The 15,428-nt window shown below is 44.0% G+C and overlaps 1 protein-coding gene across 7 annotated transcripts in view; it reads right to left on the reverse strand.

Moving 5' to 3' along the window:
• Rere (arginine-glutamic acid dipeptide repeats) overlaps positions 1 to 15,428 on the reverse strand; it is a 363,675-nt gene that overhangs the window by 86,048 nt on the left and 262,199 nt on the right. For 6 of the 7 annotated variants that reach the window (XM_052717717.1, XM_052717712.1, XM_052717714.1 and 3 more), the window contains one exon: positions 7,554 to 7,652. The exons of the other annotated variant lie outside the window; for it this stretch is intronic. In XM_052717717.1, the coding sequence (XP_052573677.1) occupies positions 7,554 to 7,652 (99 nt within the window). The remainder of the gene's footprint in view (positions 1 to 7,553; positions 7,653 to 15,428) is intronic. 7 annotated transcript variants of the gene reach the window in all.

Genomic DNA, 15,428 nt, shown 5'->3' on the forward strand with positions numbered 1-15,428 from the left:
ACAATCCCTTCAACAGCTATCATGCACTAAACACAATACACCCATATGTTTTAGATCATTGCAATTTCCATGTGAAGGACAATATTTTTGAGCTTAAAATTCTGGTCAGGATGGATGGCTCAGCAGTTATGAGCACATCTTATTCCTGCAGAGTACCAGGTTTCAGTTCCCAGCACCCACATGGTGACTCGAGACTAATAGTAACTCCAGCTCCAGGGAGATCAGATGCCTTTGGCCTCTTCGACACCTGTTCTGATGTGCACATACCCATACACAGCTATATTTAGAAAAAGAAAAAAGAAACAACCTTTTTTTTCCCTAATCAGCTGGACATGGTGGTGCTTGCTTGTCTTTAATCTCAGCAGTAAAGAGATAGAAGCAAGAGGATCTCTGTGAGTTCCAGGCAAGTCAGGGTGACATAGTAAGACCTTGTCTCAAAAAAAAATCAGAATTTCGGGGCTGGAGTGATGGCTTAGCGGTTAAGAGCACTGACTGCTCTTCCAAAGGACCCGGGTTCAATTCCCAGCACTCATATGGCAGCTCACAATTGTCTGTAACTCCAGTTCCAGGAGACCAGGGGACCCTCACACAGACAAAACACCAATTAAAGCAAAAAAAAAAAAAAAAAAATCAGAATTTCAAGTTCAGACTTGGTCATGCATGTCTGAATTTCCACATTTAGAAGGCTGAGGCAAGACTGCTGTGTTCAGAGCTGATACACAACATGACTCAATCTCAAAAAAAAAAAAAACAAAACAAAAACTGAGATTCCAATACTATACAGCTCAATTTACATGCACACAACTCTAAGCACATAAACCAAGATCAATAGGCAGGTTTTAATAATATTCTAACCACAGGGGAATGGCATACATTTAAAAGAATAAAATTAATAGATCCATTGTAAATGACATACAGGATGCCCATCCCCAGCATAATTCAGATCACTATGTAAAATATCAACAACTTAGAAAACTGTACCTTCCCTAAAATAAATGCCATACACTAAGCCTTCTGCTATCTTGAGGATTAAGACCTCCCAGTCAAACACAAGGACTCTGGGGTGTGGAAGCAGGACAGGAGAACTCTAGGAGGTGAGAAACTCTTCCTCTGCAGCACTGTTCCTTCCTCTGCCTTCACCTCCACAGCCCCCAGCTGCTCTTGGACCTGAACTTTGATTCCGCTGTGAATTCCATTTTCCTCTGCTGCCACACAAACGGTAAATAAAACTCACTGTTATTTTTGCCCCACTAAGCAGCTCTGTCTTCCGGCACATCCCAATGAACAATGAAAACAATGTTTTCTCAAGCAGACATTGCAAAGGGGGCATAACAAAGGCATCTGATGCTGCTGCTGGGGAAGGCCCCATAGAGTTTGGATTCTGTAATTAGGTAATCCTTGGCCAGCTGCACTGCTCACTGGACTACAAATACTCAAGAGAATTAATTTGCTGTGTCATGTCAAATTTGAAAGGAGGCTATTAATGTGTATCTATGATAAACTGAGTTTTAAATGGAAAGGGTCAGATGTTTTCAAGCTTACAAACTTGTGAATGAATCAATCCATACATATGACCAATTAAGGTTTGTCACCACTGTGGATTAACTGTCTTTGGTTAAAAATATCAGCGCTCATTTGCATCTAGGTTGTTCACCTCAATGGATTACAACAAAACTGATATAAAATATTTAATGGAAAACGTATTTCAAAATAAAAGCTACAGTTACCCAAGATGAGATGGAAGCACCCTGCTGTAATACTGTAAATAACAAAACCTTCACCTTGAGTGACACCTCTTGCTGAAAGACAACTCAACATGAAAAGAAAACAAAACACAAATGCAGCCAACAGGACAGGAAGCAAAGGGTGAGAGCACCCAATCTTATAACCTTGCAAGTCAGGTTGAACTCCATGAGGGAAGCGCAGGCCCAGAATTTTAAAAAGAATTTAATTAGCATCCCAGTATTTCCATAATCAACAGCTGAATGCTAATTAGGAGCACAGCAGCAAGCAGCAATGGGATCCCAGCACAATAAGCAACAGCACAGCCATGCAGAGGCCACCAGTGGCTTGTGCGCACAGACAGACAGAATTAGTAAGTACCAAAGCATGGAAGGGTGACTTCAACTGCTTCAACTGGGTGCAGTTCAGCCTGGGGCCTTTGTGTTATATTTAAATGTGTTTATCATGTTTAATTAAAAACCCAATAACGGGCTGGAGAGATGGCTCAGAGGTTAAGAGCACTGGCTGCTCTTCCAGAGGTCCTGAGTTCAATTCCCAGCAACCACATGGTGGCTCTCAACCATCAGCAATGAGATCTGGTGCCCTCTTCTGGTGTATAGGCGTACATGCAGACTGAACACTGTATACATAATAAATAAATAAATCTTAAAAAAAAACCCAATAACCTAGGTTTTGTGTATTTAACAGACTGATTTGTTTTTATTTTCTTCTCTTCATAATTCCTACAAGTTTGGATGACTTCTTCAGAGTCTCTCTGTGAGGCCCTGGCTGTTCTGGAACTCACGCTGTAGACCAGGCTGGCCTCAAACTCAGAGGTCCATTGGCCTCTGCCTCCCGAGTGCTGTAATTAAAGGTGTGCACTACCACCCCAGCTGTGCTGGCTGGTTCTGTGTCAATCTGACACAGCTAGAGTGAGCAGAGAGCAGAGAGCCTCAGCTGAGACATGTCTCGATAAGACACGGCCATAGACAGGCCTGTAGGGTATTTTCTTAAGTACTGATCAATGGGCAGGGCCCTGCCCACTGTGGGAGGTGCCATCCCTGGGAAGGTGGTCCTGAGTTCTATAAGCAAGCAGGCAGAGCAAGTCATGGGGATCAAGCCAGTAAGGATGCATCATTTCTCCATGGCCTCTGCATCAGCTTTTGCCTCCAGGTTCCTGCCCTGACTTCCTTCAATGATGAACTGTGATGTCGAAGTGTAAGCCAAATAAACCCTTCTTCCCCAAGTCACCTTTGCTCACGGTGTTTCATCACAGCAACAGTATACCTAACTAAGACACTAGGATAAGTTTGATTTTAGAGCAACAAGACTTACATTCGTCAGCCCCCACTTCACTTCACTTAGAAGCTCATCTCCACGCACCAGGAGAGGGACTGCTCCACGAGATGACGGTTCCCTACAGTCTACACAAGGAGTGGCTGCTATGCTGCTGCTGACAGAGATGATGAAGAATAACCTAAAGGCTTTTCTTTAAAAGTCAAATTACACCCCCTGCATAACTAACTCCAAGACAGGCTTTCACTATCTGACTATCCTGGAACTCACTCTGTAGACCAGCACGGCCTCAAACTCACAAAGATCCGCCTACCTCCACCTACCTCTGCCTCCTGAGTGCTGGGATTAATGGTGTGCATCACTAAGCCTGGTTCCAAAAGTCAAATATTTAAGGTCAGCTTTGGGAAGCATGTAAAAGTTCTTACATTGATTCCTAAATATCAACCACGACAAGTTTTAAAGTGCTGGAATCAAGAATTACAGTGTACAGTTTTAGCAAGCTCCTCATTGGGAGATATTATCCTCGCCATCAATAGGTCCTCACCCTTAACAAGTTTATAAGTAGGAAGGCAATCAACTCAGAAATAAAGGCTGGAGAGATGGCCCAGTGGTTAAGAACATTTGGAACTCTTGCAGAGGAGACCACTTCCCAACAGTACCAGATACATCACAACTGCCTGTAACCCCAGCTCCAGGAGAATCTGAGGTGCACAGCCTCCAAGAGCACTTGTTTGTGTTTAATTTTTATTTAAAAATAAATCTAAACACAAAAACTTTTATTTATTTAATTTTTTTTTTTTTTGGTTTTTCGAGACAGGGTTTCTCTGTGTAGCTTTGCGCCTTTCCTGGAACTCACTTGGTAGTCCAGGCTGGCCTCGAACTCACAGAGATCCACCTGGCTCTGCCTCCCGAGTGCTGGGATTAAAGGCGTGAGCCACCACCGCCTGGCTATTTTTTATTTATTTATTTATTTTTTTTGGTTTTTCGAGACAGTTTTTTTGGTTTTTCGAGACAGCACAAAAACTTTTAAAAAGAGGAAAACAGGCTGGGTGGTGGCACAGGTCTGTCATCCTAGCACCTGGAAGATCGAGGCAGAAGGATCAGGAGTTCAAGGTCATCCTAAGCTACATATGGAATTTGAGAGCCTAGGATACACAAGACCCTTCTCAATAAAACAAAAACAAACAAAAAAGAGGAAGAGAAAATAGAAGATGCAGATCAAAAGAGGAAACAATGTTTGCAAAGCAGACAGAGGACTGAGCTCAGCTTCAAGGTATAGTTATGGTCTACTCCACATCAGTGGATCTCAGCCTTCCTAACGCTGAGACCCTTTAATACAGTTCCTCATGTTATGGTGACCCCCAACCATAAAATTATTTTGTTGCTACTTCGTAACTGTAATTTTGCTACTGTTATGAATTGTAATGTGAATATCTGACATGCGACCCTCAAAGGTGCTGTGACTCACAGGTTGAGAACCACTGGTTTATACTAAAAGGGCAGAAGCTAGATTCTTCAGGGAGCAGTGACTTGGCAAAGTGAGGACATGCAGGTCACCTTTCTGGCCCAGGTGGGAAACTCACACCTCAGCACTCAACCATTTTGTGGAGGTCATTTAGGTCCATCAGATACCGAGTGTTTGATCAAATTAACATGCTAGAAACAACAAAGTAAAACCAACCAGAATGTTCCAAGTATATGGAACACCATGAGGGAAAGATAAAGGGAGGTAGGCTTGTGCATTTATTTCAGCTTGGACACATTTGTGTGGTTATTCCTTTGATTCCTAGGATGAGAAAATGTGGTGAATTCAACAGAAGGGTCCCATTAACACAATCAAGAGCAGCTAAGGTGAAGAGGGCCTTGACTTGTTGCCACTGTTCAGCTATTCTGATCCAGATGCATCAGAAGCTTCCTAGAACTTATCAATCTTCCAATCACTCCCTCTCTTTCACTGTCCAGGTTTAAGGTTTCAGAGAGCAAAGCTTAGCTTTCACAAACAATGGAACCATTCGATCCCTAAGCTCTGCAAGGGTTGGGTGACTGCCAAAACATTTCTCAAACAAGAAGTAAACATGATAAAAATGAGCCCAAACCAACTTGTGCTTCAGCATTATCCCATACTTGGAATCCTGTTTTGTTTTTCAAAATGAAGCTGGATTCTTTCTGATGCCCAAGGTTACTCATCCTCCACCCTTCTGGCTCAAGATCCTGGAGAAGCAGCAGAGCCAGCAAGAAGTGCTGCCAGAAAAGGAAACTGGCTTTCTTTAGACAGAAGAGAGGACTGTTACATACTCTACAGATTCCAGAGGGAACCAAAGGTCATGAGAGAAAGGAGAGGGAGTCAGCGCTGAACTGGTGGGAGGTGGAGCAGTAAGGGGGGGGGGGGGCAGCAGGGCGATAGCAAGAACTGGGGGAGCAGAAGGAACCCCTGGAGACAGGGTGACAGAAGAGAGAGGAGAGGTAGGTGCTTGAGACAGCAGGAATGGACGGATGAAGACATTCGTGTACTTGCACTGGCAGGATGCCCCATGACAGGCCAAAATAGAGGGACATCTCCGAGAGTGTAGTTTATACAGCAGCTCCATCTTTTCCTCCCCTGTATCTTCCTCTACAAAGGCTTTTGGAGAATTTAAAATCTTACCAGTCAGAAATCTATCTCCTTCCTATAAAAACAGACTTATGGTAAAAGAGTGTCAGCATGACTTCTCAAAACAACTCAATTTCAAGTTTTTTTGCCTTAGCCATCGCCTGAACATGGAATTCCTGTGGTTCTAGCCTTCCTTTTGCATAGACCTCACCCTGAAGCCCACTGACTCAGAAAATGTACTTGTGGAGCAAATGACATCTCAACCACAGTTCAACAGGCCACACCTATCTGCCCTTAGGGACCATCTCCTCCTTCACCCTCTTCTCACTGTGTCCCAGCCACAATCCTATGTCTTGCACATACCATTCCGTATTTTCACCAAAGGGCCTAGAATTCTCTTCTCCCTAAAGTCCTTCAGAAAGACTCCCTTCTCACTCTAGTCTTCCTGCCCCAGTTATGTAAGACAGTGCCCTGCCCAGCTGTTCCCATCCCCATCCTATCCTAGCACAGGACCTGGTACACAGTAGGCCTGGAGTAAATACTTTTGCATGAACAAAGACAGCAGGATCAAAAAAGCTGCCCTTGCTGGGCGGTGGTGGCGCACGCCTTTAATCCCAGCACTCGGGAGGCAGAGCCAGGCGGATCTCTATGAGTTCGAGGCCAGCCTGGGCTACCAAGTGAGTTCCAGGAAAAGGCGCAAAGCTACACAGAGAAACCCTGTCTCGAAAAACCAAAAAAAAAAAAAAAAAAAAAGCTGCCCCTTTTTTTGGGGGGGGGAGGTTTCGAGATAAGGTTATAGTTTTGGCTGTCGTGGAGCTCACTCTATAGACCAGGCTGACCTCAAAGCAAAAAAACACTTTTAAACACTCTTCCTTAGCATGCTTTAGAACAAAGTTAAGAAACTTTCCATGAACTCTGTGTATTTCAATTGTATTTGACCTCAAGGGCAAATGTCAAGCAGTCACTATCAAAGTCACTATGCAAAGGCATAGGAAACCCTGTGAGCTTTTATAGCAACACTTTGTGGTTTATTTTGGTTTTGGTTTGTTTTTATTTTTCCCTGAGAAAGGTTTCTCTGTGTAGCCTTGACTGTCCTGGAACTTACTCTGTAGACCAGGCTGGCCTCAGAGACTCACCTGCTTCTCAAATGCTGGGATTAAAGGCATGCGCCATCTCCACACGGTTTACAGCAACACTTTGTACAAGTCACTAGTCAGGGTTGTAGCTTCATAAGATCGGTGGGATGGGAATTGCAGGGTCATGCATCTGTGTTTGTGGGCACCTTTCCCTTCCCATCTCCTTTAGTGTTCAATCAAGTCCATGCTTTGGAAAGACTGCTTTCTGTAGCTTGAGGTCCTATGAGCCCTCAAAATAAATTATTCCAGGTTCTGGTTTAAAACAGGGAAGTCTCATACACTGCCCTGCACCAGCCTTGTTTAGGATGATTGCTAAACTCAGGGAGGGCTTTCTTGGCACCCATGGACCCCATGCTACTAAATCAAATCAAATCATTCTTATGGCTCCTCCCTTGAATGTGCGATACATCACAGGCACCTCTAGCTGATAGCAGAGAGCAATGCACGGTGCCTTGCTCTATTTTATTCCCTTGAGCCAGGGTCTCTCACTGAACTGAGAGGGAGGCTGGCAGGCAGCAAGCCCAGCAATCCTCCTGTCTCCGCTCCCACAACTCTACAGAGTCATAGGTGCACATGTAGTCAGGCCCAGCTTTAAACAAACCAATCAACCAACAAACAAACCAACAAGGTGCTAGGGAGTTGAAGCCGGGTCCTCATGCTTGTGTAGCAAGGGCTCTTCACAGAACAGCTCTTTCCTTTTGCTGGACGGACACCACGGGCACTCTGTCTTCCCCTGGGGAGCAGGGAGGCCGCACACAAGAACCACCCCAAAGGCCCAGAACACAAAGCACACACAGGTCCATGCTCACCACTTCATCCTCTGTCCAGCACTTCTCGATCAGCTTGGGCACAGGCTTCTTTACCAGGCGCTGCAGGGCTTTGCCAGCATCGTAACTGCTTTCATGTAGCTGAGACAACAATGACCTTAGTTAATTAACTGTACCACATAAGACATGGAGGTAGAGCAATAACTACAAGTCCTATACCTTTCTATGTGTATATCTATTGATCTATATCCATTGATTTCTAGAGGAACCATGGAAGGGCAATATTTTATTGTAATGTAATGTCATTGGACCACTACCCTCCACTCCTAGCCCCCATCCCAGTTGTTGGGACTGTCCCTCTATGGTACAGATGTTGACGGTTTGGTTCCCAGCATGATGTTCCTGGGAGGACCTATAGGGACACAGCACTGCTTTGTTTCCCAGCAAGCACGAGGTGCAAGGCTTCCTCCCTCACACACCCTTTACTACTAACGTGTTATCTCAAGGACAAGCACAGAGGCAACTGGCCAAGCAACCATACACAGCAACCACACACTGAGACCTCTCAAGTTGTGGGCAAAATAAACAAACCTTTTACCTTCCTAAGGTGACTCAGCTCAGATTATTTGTTACAGTAATAGAAAGTTGGTCTGCACAGGGAAGGAGACAAAGCAGAGAACATTCTGGCAATAAGAAAAGCATCTGGGCTGGCAGTGGTGGTATATGCCTTTAATCCCAGCACAAGGGAGACAGAGTCAGGTGGATCTGAATTCAAGGCCAGACTGGTCTACAGAGAGAGTTCTATGACATCCAGGACCCTGTCTCGAAAAACTAAAACCAACTAAACAAACAAACAAACAAAAAACCATAAAACACCAAAGCCAACATCTGTAGAACACGCCTGATGTGGTGCTCAGCACATATGGGGCATTCACTGCCTTGGCTGATCCTATGAGAAAGATAAACCCCTATGAGATAAGAACTATTGTCATACCATTTCCCAGGCGAGAAAACCATGGTTCTGAAAGATAAGTAAAGATGGTCACCATGAGGTGGAAGCCAAGACTCAAACCCAGCTAGCAAGCCTCAAGCTCTTGTTCTATTCTTTCTTGTTTGTTTTGATTTTTTCTTCTTTTGGGTTTTTGAGACAGGTTTTCTCTGTGTAGCCTTGGCTGTCCTGGAACTCACTATGTAGACCAGGCTTGCCTTGAACGTACACAGATCAGCCTGCCTCTGCAATCCTAGAGCTGGGATTAAAGGTGTGGGCCACTATGCCCAGCTCTTGTTCCACTCTTGTTCTGTTTCCAGATGAGGTCTCATTCTGTAACCCAGGCTGGTCTTGACCTCGTTCAGCTTTATTACAGTAGTGAGCTGCTGTGCCAACCATTTTGGTCACATCCTTTCCAAAGTACCCCAAGGATAAGCCAGATTCTTTTCTAGTCTTTTTAGTGAAGTAATTTACTAAATAATCATTAAAAGGGTCCAAAATACAGACTTCTATGGTGATATTTTATTTGTGCTTAAATTGGATTTTATTTGTATGTTAATAAAGTTGCCTGGGAATCAGAGCTAAGAGCAAGTCATTTAGCAGAAGTCTGGTGGTGGTGGTACACGCCTTTAATCCGATCACATGGCTGACAGAATCTCTGTGTGTTCAAGGACACAGCCAATCTCAGTGACGAACCATAGAGACCTGGAGGTCTGTATATACAGGCAGTAACGAGGAAGTCATGTGGTTGGGTTAGAACCAATGAGAAGGCAGAACAGAAAGGCAATAAAAAGACAAGACACAGGAAGAAGGTCTCTCTCTCGGGGGAAGGACAGCAATGAGTGGTAAGATAAGGTGGTCTTAGCTCTTGGCTACTGCTCGATCTCTGGGCTTTTAACTCTTTATTTGGCTCTGTGGTTCTTATTTAATAAGACCATTTAGAATTACATCTACAGAATTCCAAAAGACATACTTCTGTAATAGCAGCTGTGACTGAAGAAGCTGGAACTTGAGAGCAGACTCCTTTCCTATCAAAGCTCACAACCCAATTCCCCAGCACCAGGCAGTGCTGCACCTCACTGACCACTCCTGTTTTGCAAAGGCCTTCTGCTGAGGCCTCTATGTCTCACCTGCTATCAGATGCTGCTGAGAGCCATTGGGCAGAAGGAACTTCATGCTTAACCCACACCTTCCTTGGCTGAAATCTGCCTATCTTCCCATCACAGCCCCTCCTACACAAGTGCTATGTGTGAGCCCAGTGCCTCACACAGTCTGTAGCCCAAGATGACCCTCCAGACATACTTGCTAAACTAAGGGAAAGAATGAAGGCCTTCAATTAATGTCCTGTGACAGACTCCACCCAAGTTGAAACTTCAGTTTACCCAAACTTATTAAGCTATTATCATCCAGGCTCTGGGGCCTGCCTTCCTCCGGACACACAAAAAGAATAAAATAAAGTCAGATAAAACAAGTAGACATTTGCCACGCTCTCTAATATAATGAAGACTTTTTTCCCCCTTTGGTTTTTCGAGCGAGGGTTTCTCTGTGTAGCTTTGGCGCCTTTCCTGGAACTCACTCTGTAATCTAGGCTGTCCTCGAACTCACAGAGATCCGCCTGCCTCTGCCTTCCGAGTGCTGGGATTAAAGGCGTGCTCCACCACAGCCCAGCTATAATGAAGACTTTTAATGATATGACACAGAATAAAACTGAACAGAAGGAAAATTAATATGCCTATTCAATTTACAAAGCACATTTTAGTGATAATTTAAAATCAAATCAAGTGATCAAATTGAAAATTCTAATAAAAAGCTTGGGTGACTAGTGTACGGGATAAGAAGACGACAGCGTGGAAAAGTATGGACCATGGAGCTGGTCTGCTTAGAGTCAAATCTCAGCACCACAATTTATGAGCAAATAATTCACAAGAGTGAGTCTTGCTAGACTGCTTCAGTGAGAGTCTATCTCAAAACTTAAGAGTGGAGAGGGGCTAAGAGTGCATGCTGCTCTGCCAGAGGCCTGACTCAGTGCCCAGCACTCATCCCAGGTGGACAACAACTGCCTAACTCTAGCTCCAGGCTATCCAACATTTCTGATCTCTGCGGGCACCTGTAATCACGTGAACATAGACATATACACATGATTAAAAGTAAAATTTAAAAAATATATTTAAAAAAAACAAAGTGGATAGTGACTGAGGAAGACACATGATGTCAACTTCTGGTTTACATGTATACATAGACACAGACACACACACACTCCCACACACACCCACACACACACACACACACACACACTCACACACACTCCCACCCACCCACCCACCCACCCCGGACTGGGAAGGGAAAGTCATGAAGAGAGAGAGAAAGCACTTACTTTCAGGTCAGTTTTGTTTTGTTTTCTTTCTTTAGACAGGATCTCACTAGGTTGACCAGGATGGCCTCAAATACAGAGAGATCCATCTTCCTTGCTTCCTGGGTGCTGAGACTAAAGACTAAAGGCATACAGCACCAGGCCTAACTCTACTCCAATTTTATCTTTTCTAGACTGAAGACTGGTTAGGTTATAAACAAAGCCATGTAATGCCGCAGTTTGTAAAATTTGGTGAGTATTCTAGTATAGTACATAGGAAAATTTTTAAACATTAAATGTTATGTGTCTGGGACCAGGAAATTACTCCTAAGAACACACATCCTCATCTAGAAGGAAACTGAAATCAAATGTCATTAATCCCTATGACATTCCTGCCTGCCTTGGGGTAAACTAGAAGAGCTTTTAGTTACAGCTGGACAAATATAAATTGCTATGGATATGTGGCTGTTGGTTTGCCAGAGAATATGCTGTTGCCTGCACAAGAAAGACCCTCAGCTGACTTCCTGGTGGGGTGCTGAAAAGCGGGGGGGGGGGGGGGGGGGGGGGGGGGGGGACGACACCACAGACCACACTCTCCTCACACCCTTGCATACATGCCTCCATCTGGACATGCTTCAGGTCACAGTGGAGCCAGAAGCAATCATGATGGTAGCCTGACCCTCGTTGGCTCTTGGGTTTCTGTGTTCTCAACATGGACAACTGACCTGCTGTCAGCCTAACCTCTTAACATATCCCCGTTCCTGGCTTCTCCCACTCTAAGCTCAATCAATACTTAAGAATCAGAATCCACTCTTTCCCAAAACAAACAAATCTGGAAAGTCACAAGTGTGAGGTTATTTGCCAAAATGATGAACATTTCTAGAAAAAATAAAGCTTTGGTATGGCACTATACTGCATCCCAATGTGACAGAAGCTGGTACAATAGATAGAAAAAATGGCTGTTTGGCATGCCCTCTTCTGAGGGAACCACAAGGACACAACCTTCTTCTTCTTCTTTTTTTTTTTTTTTGGTTTTTCAAGACAGGGTTTCTCTGTGTAGCTTTGGAGCCTGTCCTGGAACTCGCTCTGTAGCCCAGGCTGGCCTCAAACTCACAGAGATCCACCTGCCTCTGCCTCCCGAGTGCTGGGATTAAAGCCACCACCGCCCAGCCACAACCTTTTTTAAGAATTTCAATACATGTGAGTCTGTTTGTGCATGCACGTAAATGCATGTACCCATGGAAGCCAGATCCCTTAGAGCTGGAGTAACAGGTAGTTGAAATATGCCTGACATGGAAGCTGCAGGCCTTCTGCAAGAGCAGCACATGCTCCACAGTCACTGAAGGATACCATCTTTTTGTTTGTTTTAAGACAGGGTTTCTCTGTGTGGCCCTGCCTGTCCTGGATCTTGCTCTGTAGCCCAGGCTGGCCTTGAACTCACAGAGCTCCGCCTGCCTCTGCCTCCCGAGGGCTGGGATTGAAGGGGTGCCCCTGGAGCAGGGGTGCCATCCTAGTGTAACAATCGATCACATCCACTTGCCAGGAATCCTGTTGAGAAAGCTCGGGCAGGGTGGGTGGTAGTTTCCCATCTTTAAAAAGTATCATTGTTCCCTTATCCGTGAAAGAAAGCTTCCAAGACCCTCAGACACCTGAAATAGAGGGTGGTACTTACATACACCAGATGTTTCCCAAAATATTCACATGAATGATACAGTTTAACTTTTAAAAAACACACTAAGAGATTAATAACCACTAAAAAAATAGAATAGTTGTAACAGTAGACCATAAAAAGGTTGCATGACATCTATGAATTATTTCTGGAATTTTTCATATAATTAAGAAGTCATTTAATGTTATGTATAGCATTACAATTTACAATTTACATGTTAAATAACACTAGAATGATTTAATTTAAAGGAATTATGTATTTTTATGTGTATGAGGGTATCTATGTAACCATGTGCATGCCTGGTGCCCATGGAAGCCAGAAGAAGGTGCTGGACTGCCTGGAACTGAACAGCCCTGGCTGTCCTCAAAGTCATAGGCAGTCACTACTCTTAACTGCTAAGCCATCTCTCCTGCCTCCAGGTTTCTACTTTTCAACACCTGATCAGGACTACTGGGCTACAGCTGTTCAGTGAGGACAGACATTCATGGCAGGCCTCTCACTGTTACTAAGGTGAAAGATTCCTAGAGAAAGCTAGGCAAAGAAACAGCAAGACAGTGGGAAACCCTCAATCATCCTACAGCTTCATTCTGCAGTCATGGAAAGGCAATCAAAGCAGGATAATTAAACATTTCTGGCCATTTTGTAGCCTAGCTAGGTAGATAAGATCTGGGATTAAATGCAATTTTCATGGTAAACACAGAGAACTGTGTATGTTTTGGAACTACTTTAAAAAAAAAAAAAAACACTCTGCACAAGACAGGGACCACAAACTAGCACCATAACTCAACTTTCCAATCTTTGAAAGCACCTGCCACTGACCCTACTAACGCAGGATGTCGTTGAGGGGAAATCATATCTAAATTCATCACTGTGGGGGGGTGCCATAAGTTTTGGTTGTTGTTTTGTTTTAGTGTTGTTTGTTTTCAGTCAATGAACTAGGATTTAAGGATAGGGATTTGGTAACAAAGTGGGGATCCTTCATGAATCTACCAGCTTTCAAATGGCTCCATCATAATTTGCTCTTTCTAGTCAAGTGTCCTGTGGGCCCTGGATTGCACACAGGCTTGGCCCAAATTGTCTATTCCTTCATTCTGGCACACTCTTGTCAAGGAGCACACACAAACCCTCCTCTGGGGCCTAGGCACTGAGCAATTCTCCATGCTAGCCACCAAGTCGTGCGGTGAAAGACAGGTCTGTACAAGCGGCTGCTTAAAACCAACGTCAGTTCTAGCAACACCTGGCTTGCTTCCGCTCTAACAAAAGTAACCATTCTGTTGAACCACAGAGCCAAAGACTGTGTAACCAGGCACCTTCCACCGCTGAACAGAAACCTGACACAGACTCCCTCCAACGCTTCTGTAGCTTTGCAGAAAAGACACAGAACCCAAAGCAGGGTCACACTCTTAAAAAAAAAAAAAAATTATGTATGATTGTTTGCCCATGGAGACCAGAAGAGGGCATCAGATCCCTTGGAACTGGAGTTACAGATGGTTGTGAGCTGACAGGTGGGTGCTGGGAAAGGAACTCGGGTCCTCTGCCAACCAAGAGCAGTTAAATGTTCTTAACTTCTGAGCCATCTCTGCAGCCCCTAGGGTCATACTTTTGTTACCAGGTCTATCCTGAATTGTGGACTGGACATTTTCACTTGTCAAATGGGCACATTACCAGCCCTCAACTTGTCATGAAACAGTGGGAAGCTTTACATGAGACAAAGCATCAGGATCCCATGAGACTTAAGACAGTTCTAAACCCTACAGTGGTTTCTCCACTGGCAGTGACATTTTAGACGCATGGCTCAGGCTGGTCAGGGGCTCACTATAGCCCCTGACCCTTCCTGATTAGCAGTGAGGAAGATATGCCACAAGAAGAAAAACACATTTCTGCATAACTGCCTAAGTTAAATGTGCTTCTCTTACCCTGCCCGACAAATCATCCCTTGCTTATTACTTTCTATAATTTAATATATATAAGTGCTTTACTGGCAAGCCTCTCAAAAGAATAAATAATACTTAATGACTGCCTACAGTTTAATTAACTCATGATTGAACTTCTCATGGACTGCCATAAACATTAAATTACACCCTTCCTCAAAGCTGCCATGCATAGAAATCTTAACTCTCTTGCCTCAACAATTCTCAAATCTCAGCAACTGTCTGTTGGACACAGAGGTGAAAGAATCAGCCTTAATGCCTGGTTATAAAGTATGCTATTTTACAGAGCAAGGATGAGGTCTTAATTTAAGTAAGACTGAAAATGTGCACCATGTCAGAGCACCTCATTTACATTACAGCAGTCATTAGACATCTCTGGGGCTCTGGCTGCCTCATTAGCATAAACTGGAGGACTACCACAATGTTTCCAGTTTCTGCTCTGGCTTCTCACAGGAGCTGCCATTTCTGTCTGCATGGTGTTGCAAATAAATTTTCCCTTTGGCATGGCTCAGCTGTCAGGCACCTCTGCTCTATAATGAACCCATGAATTACATCTCCCTGCTCTGACATCTCTGGTCTCACACATCAAAATATTGTTCTTCAATTGTAATTTATAACTTAATTTAAATGTCCCTTTTCCTGTGACCTTTTTAGATCAAATGGCAGTGCATCTGGCAGTCTCTACCTTTTACAATTACAGCCATTAGGGTAACTGTAGGGAAAGCCTCTCTAAGGCAGACTGTTTTCAAGTTGAATGTTTAATAAGTGTGGTCTATTAAGAACAGTGTAAAATTAGAGTTTTCTGCTATCCAAAATATGCTATACACACGGCAAGACACTGCCAAAATAACTCGGAATGAGCAGCAGAATATGGACCTTATAATTTTTGTATACATTTTAAAAACTGTAAACCATTTCTTTGTGTGGGTGGTGTTTTGTGTATGAGTGCACGTGTGGAGGTCAGAGGACAGCCTGCAGG

This window comes from Peromyscus californicus, unplaced genomic scaffold (genome assembly GCF_007827085.1).
Source record: "Peromyscus californicus insignis strain IS unplaced genomic scaffold, ASM782708v3 Scaffold_5__1_contigs__length_169319896, whole genome shotgun sequence".
Classification (NCBI taxonomy): domain Eukaryota; kingdom Metazoa; phylum Chordata; class Mammalia; order Rodentia; family Cricetidae; genus Peromyscus; species Peromyscus californicus.